The sequence below is a fragment of the Pyrus communis genome, chromosome 17 (assembly GCF_041283825.1).
Source record: "Pyrus communis isolate YQ-2024b chromosome 17, ASM4128382v1, whole genome shotgun sequence".
Classification (NCBI taxonomy): Eukaryota; Viridiplantae; Streptophyta; class Magnoliopsida; order Rosales; family Rosaceae; genus Pyrus; species Pyrus communis.
Window position 1 is genome coordinate 20,800,818 of NC_142581.1, and position 12,449 is coordinate 20,813,266.

General features: G+C 35.0%; 1 protein-coding gene across 2 annotated transcripts; it reads right to left on the reverse strand.

The window, feature by feature from the left end:
* Positions 1–2,879: 2,879 nt before the first annotated feature.
* On the reverse strand, positions 2,880–10,749 carry CYCA2;4 (Cyclin A2;4). Of its 2 annotated transcripts, none has more exons than XM_068448049.2 (11): positions 10,477–10,749; positions 8,802–9,156; positions 8,188–8,443; positions 7,338–7,474; positions 6,279–6,371; positions 5,259–5,392; positions 4,538–4,613; positions 3,967–4,077; positions 3,703–3,852; positions 3,479–3,613; positions 2,880–3,355 (listed from the first exon to the last, which is right to left on the reverse strand). In XM_068448049.2, exons 2-11 carry the CDS (start codon positions 9,096–9,098, stop codon positions 3,302–3,304), a joined length of 1,443 nt encoding a protein of 480 aa, XP_068304150.2. In that variant the 5' UTR covers positions 9,099–9,156; positions 10,477–10,749; the 3' UTR covers positions 2,880–3,301. The 2 variants fall into 2 exon arrangements, with proteins under 2 accessions (XP_068304150.2, XP_068304151.2); XM_068448050.2 differs by having other exon boundaries at positions 7,338–7,471; positions 10,477–10,735.
* Positions 10,750–12,449: the final 1,700 nt, after the last annotated feature.

Genomic DNA, 12,449 nt, shown 5'->3' on the forward strand with positions numbered 1-12,449 from the left:
GTATTTGATAGTCACATTTTGCATGCATGTATAGCTTTCTTATTTGGCGTTTTTGTATTGTTTTTGGAGTAAACTAGTTGCGTTTTACATTGTTTTGTGTTAGTGTGCAGCCAAGTGTGCAATAATATCAATCGGAAGGCAAATGATGAAATGTGGTGCAATTCGACCACATTGGATGGTTCTAAACAGAAAGTGATGCATTGGAGTCACTTTGGGTGGTTCTAAACAAGGCAAAAACATGCAACCACATGCATGTCCACAACCTGCCCGTGCACTCCCATTTGGTTCCAAATCAGATTATGCACCTCTAAAACATCAAAACATGCATTCACATGCATGTCACAACCTTGTGCCGTGTTTTCCCTTGCATTTCCACACTCATTCCCATTAACTAAAACATTCAGCAACATTCCACCAACAAACACAATCTGACCGTGCATTCCATCACCTTAATCCACTTCAACCTTGCAGAAATTCACATGCATGAGTCAATTAAAATAGCCACATGCTTGAACATTGTCCATTCCGTGCAGATTCCATGTTTTAACACCCATTTCATCCCATCATTCCATATCATTTCCATTTCCTTCTTGTCCTGCTCCTTGATGCACTTCCACCACCGAAACACATCACCTTTGCATTTCCATTCCCTTTCTTGCCCATGCCGTGAGCTTTCTGCCATTCCCAGAATTTTATAACCAATTTCTGGTTATTCACTTCTCTTTGCAGACATTGCACATGCATCTTGATTAAATAAACCACACCTTTGCAGATTATGTCCATGCTTTGCAGGTATCATGCCAGAAATCCATCATTCCAACTGAAATATGCTCTGCCATCTGAGTTAAACAAATGGTAGATCCAATCTGATTGTCTCTCCATCATTAGACTCATTCAGAAATGCACCAAGACTTAGGGATTTTCGGACTCAGATCAGGGGGGATCACACACAGCCTATTACACTCCATTTTCTGTCCATAACACTCACTAATCTCTCTCTCGGATCCATTTTTCAATTACATACACCATTTTGCTCCATTTTCTGCCCACCATTCACTCTCATTCTCCCTCTCCATTCCATTTTCATAAAAAGACTCTCTCTTACACAGAAACTGTCAACATTCCTTTCCCATCCGCAAGTTGTCTTCTTGAACCATAGCATTACACACGGCTCATTGGGGCTCCAATCTCTGTCCATTGTTACTCTCACATTCTCCCCATTCCATACCATTCGACATTAGTTTCTCCACCCTCATTTACAATCACATTTGGGAGCTCCAACACCGAAGGCACTCTTCAAGGAATTCAACATCAGTTTTGCTTCAAGGGTTCCTTCTACTTCATTCTATGTTCATTCATGTTGTGTATGTTTATGTTAAATCTTTTATAAACATGAATTGTAACTAATCCTCCTCTAGGGATTCGATGTAACCTTGCAAAGTTTGCCATGTAATTAAGTTAGAATGCTCATTTTGTCCATCTATTTCTTGTTTCATTTTCTGTTTTAATGGTGACTTAGTATGTTGATTTTAATGCTTGATCATCATTTGAATTAATCACTAAGTTGTGTAGCCAAGATTAAAGCACACATCATGCATAATCTTGGTAGATATGTGAATGAATGAAGGGAGTGTTTAGCACACATCCTGCCGAACTATTTCCTTTGGTTTTATGAAAGTTTCTTGTACATTACATAATCTTGATTATGAACCAAAGTTGCACATCACAATTAGGTTCATGATTAGAGACATTTGATCAAATCCACACATCATATGGTTGATCATATCCAAGTGAAACAAACTCAAGAAATAAGTAGATGAATGAGTATAAACTAACTTGACAAACATGGACTTAGTTGAGCATTGGTGAAATCGAATCCCTATTTTCATTTCCATTGATACTATCCCATTCTATTAGTTGTTGATTCATTTATTGGTGTTTACTTTATTTTCTCATGTTTTCAATTTACAACAACAAATCTGTCTATTTAGACTAGTATGATTCATTTCCAAATCTGCCTAGTTTGTTTAGTTTGATTCATTTCTTCGATTTCTTGCAAACAAGTAGTTACATAGGTCCAATTAGTCCCTGTGGATTCGACACCCTTGCTTATGCCATTATACTAAATATATTCTTGCATTAGGAAGGAAATATACATCAACATTCAACAAAGTAGATGACATTTTATCGCAACGTCGAAAAGCAATCATTCCTATTCTCCTTGGGGCGTGGTTCGACTCCACCAATCTCCCTCCTCCCTTTACAATGAAAAATTTAACTTCCTAACACTATCGTTTATAAAATTAAAAAAAATTAAAAATAAAAATCTACAAAAAGAGTGCTTTTAAATAAAATATATTGTGGAACCCAACTTACTAACACCGTTGGAGACGTGTGTTTCTTGCATGGCATAGCAAATGTAACTTTGCTATCTAATAGTTACCTCCCTTGGAGATACAAAACTCAACTGTCATCTTATTTTACTTACACCTCCAAAGGTATATACCAATATTATAGATGTGAATTAGGTTAGAGAAATAGCTATTCTAATCCCCCTTAAACAGAACTTCCATTCTTTATTTACCCATTTAAGCCCTATATTTTGGATGGAAGTTCAAACAATATTATCCAAAGTGACCATTATTTCATATTGTGATAAATTCAGGAATTAATACTCACAAACTTTCAACTAGAAATCAATACTCTAAGTGAGCAAAGTCCGACGACCAATGCGCTTTGAATCAAACATAAAGGTTTAATTTGATTTATATCCTTTTTAATGCGAGTATTGGAGAGTGGCAGCTGACCACAAATCCAAGTCAATCTCATTAGGCTTATGTAAGACTATTAGTTCTGATCATGGAACAAGGAAACTTGCATTCAAACAAAAATATGGTTCATTAGATTAAAAACTTTGGCTGCATAAGTTACATCTCATTAATTAATTAGGGTCCTGAAAAACTTTACAACTTAATTAAACCGAGGACAACCTGATTACGCGCTGGATTAAACTGAACTCAACATAACGACAACGACTATTAACAATTCATGTAACCAAGTTTCATACTTCAGTGGCCAGACAGCCCTAGTTCACTTGTAGCACAGACCCAGGTCGGAAAATCTATGAACAAGAAGTAAGAAATTGGATAAAATGAACGTAAACAGCACGAAGAGGGGATTAAGATGGCAAGTCTAGGTCTAGCACAACCTCTTGGAGTGTGATTGAAAAAAAACCCCAGGAAACTTCTGTCCGGAAAGTGTACATGTCACAGTCTCTGTTAGCTCTCCCTTAAAATCATCTTCAAAATAGCGTTTCAAGGAGTTTCGGGGATGACAAACCCGCCACAGATTTGTACTGCCGTAACAAAAACCACATCATTAGTAGAAAACTCACATAACGTTCCAAGTTTGGTGTAACGAAAATTCATAAGGAGTTTAGAAACGTTAGCAGTTGTTTCAAATTTGTGCTATTTGATACCTTTTGGTGTCTATACTTCATGCGCACAGCACTCAGAGGACAACCACTAGTGTTCAACTGTAATTCTTGCAAAGCAAGAACTGTGATCTTCAAATCCAATGGCTTGTAACGGGTATAGTATTCGAGTATTGGATTCTGTTAGAGTTACACAACAGAAGTCACATTTCCGGTATATAGTCAACATGCTGGAGGAAATAATGATACTGGAAGGGAGAAAGACAAACCCATGGGTGGCTGGACTGATCTAAGGTCCATTTGGAAAGAAAAACAGCTGATGCAGCAATGACAGATGGAAGGAAATTCAAGAAGCTATAGTCGACCAAAGTTAGTTCAGCAAGATAATTGGCCAAGTACTCCAGTTCAAGGCTAGGACTCTGCAAAAAATTTATGATTCAATACGTACGTCTTTCTACAAATCAAAGGTCGATAAATAAAAAGCATGGCATCTGTAACCCAAGGCCAAAAGCAACTTTAACTAATCACGGTACCTTATAAGAAGCTTGTGCTGCTCGAAGAAATCTCCTGAGGAACGTTTTTGTAGTTGGTGCAAAAAGTTGAAAACCAAAATACTTCAGTACTTGACTCTCCATTTTCAGTACCTGCAATGTTTCTTTTTTTTTTAGGAATGCAATGAAAGAATTTTAATAGGGTAGAATAAACCCGAAGCCCAAAAACCCTTAAGGATTTAACTACGAAATAAACACATGCAAGTCCTGCCACAGGTTTTCGGTTTTCAGTATAAAAAGAGAGGGAGGGTCAGGGTTAAAGATTTTTCTCATAAACTTCAGACGTCTGACATGGAAATAAAAGGCATCCTGCCTTCTCCCCATGTATAGCAGGGACAAAGGGATATTAGAAAATGAAATTACCAGCTGTAAAGTTGCGCGATCCTACAAGATCATTTTCATCTCATCTATTAATGTGCAGAGGCAGACATTATACTACTTTAGGAGCATCCCCTAACAAGTATTTCCTCATTCGGAATAGGGTTTTCCTCATCAGTATATAAATTCTTGTAATTTAACCTGTCTATTGGAGTAAGAACGGACAATGACATACCTCCTCTCTCGAGTAAGTGTTGTCTGTCATGAAACAAAGTTCCTCAACACGTGGTGCACAAATTTCTTCATATTTCCTGAATAAGATTAAAATGAGAAGAACCACATCTGCTATCTCAATAAACAACATTTGATAGATATTATGTCTGCAAAATTAATTTGAATGAACCCTTTGAAACTCAGTATTATACAATCACTTGCAAGAGATTCATAACTAAATCAATTTATCGTATTAGTCTACAAATCTTCTACAGTTATAGAATAATCTTTATTGTGTCGGTGCATATTTCATCCAACATATATTTCCCTTGCCGTTGCCGCACAAGGCATTTGAATGAACCTTATGAAACTTCGCATTAAACAACCATCATGCAGTATTTTGGTTAAGGTTTCTTGTTTCCCATCTAATGGTCCTTGGTTGAAATGGAAGAGGTAAATTGAAGAAAACCAACAACATCAAACATGTTGGACAAATAAACTCCTTCCGACTTCTGAGTGACCAAGGATCTAAAAAAACCAACAACATTGTTCATTCACTTTTTAATACAACCAGTTGAGAGACAATTTTGGAAAAATTTAGGTTTCCATATTTTTGACTGCTAAGATTAGGACTTGCAGATAACAGTGATTGCATAAAATAAAAACACAATTATAAAGAATCGTAAGTTGTAACAAGATATTGCAGTTAACTCTGCTATAGGTAATTAGGCATGAATACTTACGAGGCAATCAGCAAGCAAGTGATGCCAAGCAATTGAAGTCTATTCCTTTCAATATAATTGTGACAGAGAAACCAATCGATGAGATAAACTGTGAGGTAAAGCGTATCTGGCACCACCTTATATTCCTCTGACACCTGAAACCATTATCGTTTTGTCAAATTAACTCTATTAGTATTCACACGCTTTATATAAAGCATAATACATCATTATAGCATTGAATAAAAAATAAGATGCATTCATGTTCATGGCTATGTTCTGTAATGGAATAGGAGCTTCATATAAGACTTATTGTGCAAGCTGTATGCAAATGTTGCTAAACAAGTCGTGAGTGAACAAAAGTTACAGTACAAAATGCAAAAGACATAACAATCTTATAAGAAGGATAGCAATATCAGGTAAACGCAAATGCAATGCCATCTCCTTTACTAATAGTGAGCATTTCATTACATGAAAGTGAAATCATGGGCATTGTAAGGAAGCGTTTACTTTAGAGGACAAAAAATAAGACAAAGCTATATTGTAAAATAAATAGATAACAGATTTTTTAATTTAAATTCCTCAGTTAAGTTACCTTCCAGTAATACACAAGGCAATTACTGAGTCAACAACTTGCACTGTATGGACCAGGAAACTGGTTATTGTTGATCAATTGGGAGTAAGGGTTATACAAATGCCATTGATATACTACTCAATTCTTTACATACCATTTTGATAAAGGCACAATGTGGGACAAATTTCAGAGCAAGATACAAAGCTTTTACCAAGAATAACTTGCGTTCCATGAAGATTGAAAATTCAAGTTCAGTCCATCAACGATAAATTTGAAAATATCCATTATGAATTAATTCTATATAGTACAAAATGATAGTAATATCTTCACTAATATAACTCGAAACTAACTGTAGACGGTAGCATGAACTAGCTGCCTAAACTGCAACCACTATTTTCATGTCAGATAAATGAGTTATGTACACTATCAATAAAAAATAAAAATAAAAACTAGATAAAGGACCATCGAACCTCTACAAGCCAATCAATTAAAATCCCCCTCATAGTTTTGGTGATATCTTGCTGTATAGTTTCCATAAAACCAGCATATGGCCTTCTTTCAAGCTGTCAAAAATAAAATTTAGTTTTCCAGATAGAAAGATGGAAGCTCAAAGGCACCAGCACTGAGTGCTATGTTGGAAACAAAACGAGAGCAAAAGATCACATGCATTTTAATAGGTTTGTGACCTTTCCTTGTGCCAAGAATTGCACGAAGTCAAATAGCACTGTAGCTTAGCACAGCACTGCATTATAATCAACCAATTATGTTTCTAATTTTTTAAAGCTTATGAACTAATCTATACCAGAACACACCGTCATATGACAAAAGGCTTAGACAATCTAAAAAATAATAGCTTCAAAATGGTTTATTTTCTTAAGTGCCACCTCCTTTAAGAGAATCTTTTGTTCCTTTAAAAATATGTGATATATACAACTTCACTTCATGATACAGGTTAATGTATTTTATGCAATAAAGGCTGTCCACCTGAGTAATATATCAGAATTCGGCAGCTGGTATAAGGAACAAAAGTTTGTTTTACATGTTTCGTACTAAAGATGAAATTGTAACCTATGCCACTTGAATGTTCTCTTCCAACAACATCTATAAATAGTTTTCATTTTGTTATCAAAAGATTCTATCTCAAAGGAAAATTTCCGGTTATTTTCATTGCACAGTATGGAAAGGAACCATCTTTAATATCCTTTATGGCTTATCTATTAACCTGTACTAGGCAATCAACAAAACAATGTTCTAATGAAGATAGGAGGCTAAATAATACAGCTTGCCGGAAATCATGTATCAGAATTTCAGATGAGTCTTAAGTATCACTACATCATTGCGGTTTGAGGCCATTATGCTTGTTAAGCTAGATAATTCAACGTGTCTTAAGTATCACTACATCTTGTCCATAAATGTGTAGCTTTGGTATCCAATTGATAAATTAATCACTGTAATGCATACATATTTAAAATACTGGTGCTCCTAAAAAGGGACTGCCGTACATATAAAAAAGCATCAACGGCACAAACCTCTGCAACAGATAAATGGTTATAGATGTCAGGGGCATAGAGGCTACACAATAGAGGGTCCTTGTAATCCGCATCAATGTTAACAATATACTGGTTGCCTGATGTTACCATGTCCGCTGAAAGACTACCATTATCTGCTGCAACAATACAATACTAAAGGTCACAAACTACTGAATACTAAAGCCACAGAAGATCCTAAAAGAAACATTATCATCTGGCATCTAGTACTCAAGTAGCTCAGAAAATCATTGTATTGCATTGACATGGATCAACTGTCTTCAGAAGTACAAAGGGTCATATAATGTCACGACACGGTGAAGAATACTATTGGAAGGGGAAGATTTATATAGTAATTTGTGAATCATGTTGAACCACAACTTCTTTCTCATCATTATCCAATAACTAGTTTAATGTAATTCTCAAGGACAACAACTGTCATGAACATAACCAGTACACCATCAAACCTTCCAGTCTGTATTTGTTCAAACTTTTAGAGTTGGATTGAGTTTACAGAAAACATGATTATGTTCTATTGTAGTGGTTAGTGCATATGACCTCATTGCTAATAGGAGAAATGAATGAAACCTCCTCAGATAAAACCTTCCAAGCTCATATAGCCCTTGAGCTCTGCAGTATAATAACAACTACTGAATTATGGTAATTACAGCTAATCAGCAAAGTGATGTCTAATCATGCTATTTATCAGCCTATTATCCTTTGTACATTAAGTGAAATGGAAATACATTGATACATATAAACTCCTATGTAGTGTTACTCTTTTGTCGCATTTCAACTCAAGCTTGCATTGATTTGTCATGTTTGGAGGAGAGAAAATTAAAGAGATACAAACCTTTATACGCAGGGCTTTGGAACTTTGGATTCACTCCAGAACTCTGATTCTCCAACTGACTAACATCTTTCACATCCTTAGTTGGCCGCACAAGTATGTTGCCATCTTCCACATTGATTGAGCGGCAAAATTCATCTGATTTAATTTCTGGTTTTACTGTTCCCTGGACAACATTGGTTTTTGAATCTACAGCAACAGAAGGGGCCATTTCCGTCAGCTTTGCATGACCCTTTTTAGCTGGCTTACTCTTTTTAGCCTGCATTAATTAGAGGCAGAACTCAGATTTTTGGGGGATAAAAAAAAAAAAAAAAAAAAAAGGGTAAAGTTCATGATGTGAATATATAGACATATATGCCTACAAAACTTTGCTACAAGGAAGATACTGAGAAATGGAAATTATAATCTGGAAATGGTCCTTCAAGCGAACTAATACCATGAAAAATCTAAAGAATTGCGAGTCGTCTCTTTCCCTCTGTCTTGTAAAATTTATTAACATTCAGGCAACAAAATTAGCAGTACACTAACATAGACCAAGCATTTATTGTATTTACTCAACATTTATGAGGAAACCTGACTACTTATTATGGACAAAATCTAACTAACAGGCAATTGACCTGAATTTTAGTTGCATTGATGCAGTTTCCATATGAAGGTTTACAGAGAGCGTTGGTCACATCTTGAAGTACTGCCCTCCTCTTGTGTTGGATGCATGCATTACCAGCAGCTTTTGTATTATTCTCATCCGTGGCAGATCTCTTTGAATTTGTTCGCAAAGCCTGCTTCTGACTCTGTTGTGTGGGTGGTTTTGGTGGGGGAATATGTCCAGATGTATGAAGTGCAGCAGCTCGAGCACGTGTTATTCTACCAGAAAGCTCCCTAACATTTGCACTGACCATATTTTCTCTCTTCATGTTTGCAGAGTTGAGAGAGAAACAGCTCACCACATCAAATGGAACCAATCAGTGTGACCTGCAATAAAACCAGGGCCAAGTAAATTCAAGAAGAAGTGGAGTAATTAGTACAAGACTACCACAGACTAACAATTCAAGCAGGAAGTATGACATTTGTAAGGAGATATTAAGAGATACTGCTATGCAATGCATCTCATGAAATTCAAAACCATGATAAGCACGAAAATATGTAAATCAACAGAACTTTTTTTATTTTAGTGCAGTAGAACAGTACACCATGTTGGTGGAAATAAAGTTATTCGTACAAAAATGCATACAATTTGAATCTGATACAAACATGAAATAAAGCTAATCATACGGCACACAAGATCACGTCCGTATCAGGATATAAGAAATATTTGAATGATGATCAATGATCATAGAAGTCAAAGTCCCAAATGATCTTTCTACGTAAAGTCCCAAAGTGCCAAATTACATGGATAATTATTAAATTAACCATTTTTGTCATAAAGTGCAGATCAATGGAAAATATTGATTCAGCTTATACCCAAATATATATGTGTGTGTGTGTGTGTGTGTGTGTATTCAAGTTTCAAATGATAAACATGTTGAGCAAACTTTGGAAAAGCATCATGCCAAGATTTTTTCCGAAAAAACGGAAATTTGATGTTCACTGGATTTCATTCAGACTAGTACATTGACCATAATAATCAAAAGTATGAATGAAATGCAAGGAAAATCCAGAGACAAGCATGAATATATAGCTAAAAATTATTCAGCCATTTAATTCGTTTTCAAGGAGACAAACTACAATCTGGAATTTTCAAATTTCAGCTACTCAGATCAGATAGAAGTGGGATCAAAAAACATAAAAGGACTGAAAAACTGAGCTCATTTGCTTTTTTACCCACAAATTCACAGCAATCAAGCAAAAGCATCAAGCTGTCTTGCAGTTCCAAATAAAATCATTTTTTTGCTATGAACCCAATTTTTAAAATTTCAGGATCTCTAAATTTGACACCTTGACCCGTTTGATCCCCAAGAAAATGGGAGAACACAAAAGAAAATGTGAGCCAAGTTGGACATTTCTTCTTTTCTTATACAAAAAACCAAATAGAAGAAGTAAAACCCAGCTTCCGTTAAGTGGAAATTTTCATCAAACATGAAAAATTAAAGAAAGAAAGAGTCGCGAAACATTGATTTATTTCCTTTTTCTTTCCCACATTTTCTCACTAACCGAACATACATTGGTCGCACAGAACAATGTCAAACGACCCAAAACTCGAAGAATTTCAAAAAATGCAAACAAACCCTGAAACCCTAATCGATTCATCTCCAGAACAAAACAAAAAATTGAGGAAACCCCTGAATTACATACATAGATTTTGATGTGTATAGACACACACATTGCATTGTTGGGCTGAAGATTGACCTGAAGGAATGAATCTCTCTCTCTCCCCCCTAAATACTCCAAAGGCCTCCAAGGAGAGGTGGAGAGAGAAAGCTCTGAGCTTTAGAGAGAGAGAGAGAGAGTGGAAGAGTGAGCGGGATTGGGCACAATTTGAAAATCTGACACAGAAGCAAAGTGGAGGTTGTTGTTGCTGCTGGTTAATAATGTTTAATGGAAAAATTAAATTGGAAAATGAAAACTGATTTAATAGTAAATAAATATATTTAAAATTAATAATATTGTCTGCAAAGGGTTTTGACTGGTTTGACTGCAAAAGGTTAAAAGACAGTTCATTGAGTGTGTGGCTTAGCTTTGTTTTTTTTATTTTTTTTATTTTGATTTAGTTGAGATTTACGCCTTGTATGGTTGAGAATCATCTGGTAGTTTTTTGTGGTGAGATTTCAAATTTTAATTGCTGTTAGAAATTATTCAATTTCAATTTACCATTAAGCTGTTGGAACTTGGAAGACATATTTTCACTTGGTAAAAGTTGACTTGTTCAAAACTTCAAAATTTGTATTTGGATTTGAAGGGATTTTTAGAGTGAGGAGGAGATCAAACTTTCTCCACCCAAAATAAGGCCTCTCTTTGTGTTTTTGCTAGCCATCGACTTCTGGTCATAGTTAGGGTCAGCGGTTATGAGATGAACGGATCCGAGAAACTCTCACACATCAGTGAGAAGAACTCTAACGAATGGAAGAAATTTTTTCTTTTTTATTTTTGTTGGGAATAAAATAGGATTTCAGGGCAAAATAGTAAATTCACTATCACTATCGACTAATGCAAATCAAACTTAGAGAAGAGGGTAACTCTCTCTCACTCATAGGTATCCTCTCTTCTTTGGGTTTCGTGATTCTTCATGACTTGTTTTCTTCCAATTTTTTATTTTAATCACTCACTCATTCTCCCTTAAGTTTCCAAATTTTGGTTTAATTTATTTTCATTTTGTTTGACATCTTCAAATTGTTGTATCCACCTTTTATTGACCGTATATTTACCGTATGATACCCATATATTGTCGATATATTCAGTGTAGTCCATAGATAGGCAGTAGGAAACGTTTTTTTTTATTTAAAAAAGAGACTAGTTGGTGGTTTCGTGACAGCAGTCCACCCTTCCATGAGCAGGGAAGACTCACTGAGACTCTTTTACAATCTGTAATCAAAATGAGAGGAATTGAATTGAGGAATAGTTGGAATGAGAAGAAGTTAGAATATCTTATTGAAGTTGTTTACTAAAGTGTTGTGGAATCAAAGAATGAATGGTAATGATTTCATATAAGTTGTTTACTAATCTACTTGAATTGGAATAAAAAAAAAACAATTTAATTACTAAAATAATCTTGTCCTAAATTAATTATTTCATTTACTAATTAATAAATAAATAAATCAAATGCACTTTTTACCAATATTAAACATACTACAATGTACATTAAGGTCTCGTTTAGTAGCTCAGACTGTATTAACTATTTCAGTAGGACATGATAAATAGCCACCGGATACTACTGACTAAACTAGTCTGACGTTTGATGCAGTATTGTACTAACAATAATACTATTTATACTGTGTTTGGTACTATACCGAATAAAAAGAATTCAAAGTATTATTACTTTTTAAAAATAAAAATGGAAGATTAATGGAAAAAAAGGAAAAAAAAATTACGCTTAATAAAATTCACAACCACCAAATGGATCAAATTAAAAAAGAAGAAAATCTTCCTTTATTTAAATCAAGTTACTTAAAATACAATTAAAAAAAAAATGAAATCATCTCTTCAGTCTTCCCCATATCTCTCCGCCGCATTGTCCCCCAACAACCTCAATCCCCATCTCCTTACAATTCTTGGCCTAAATTAATTGACATAATTGATAAAAGGATAATACTAAGTAAACCAAATTTTAA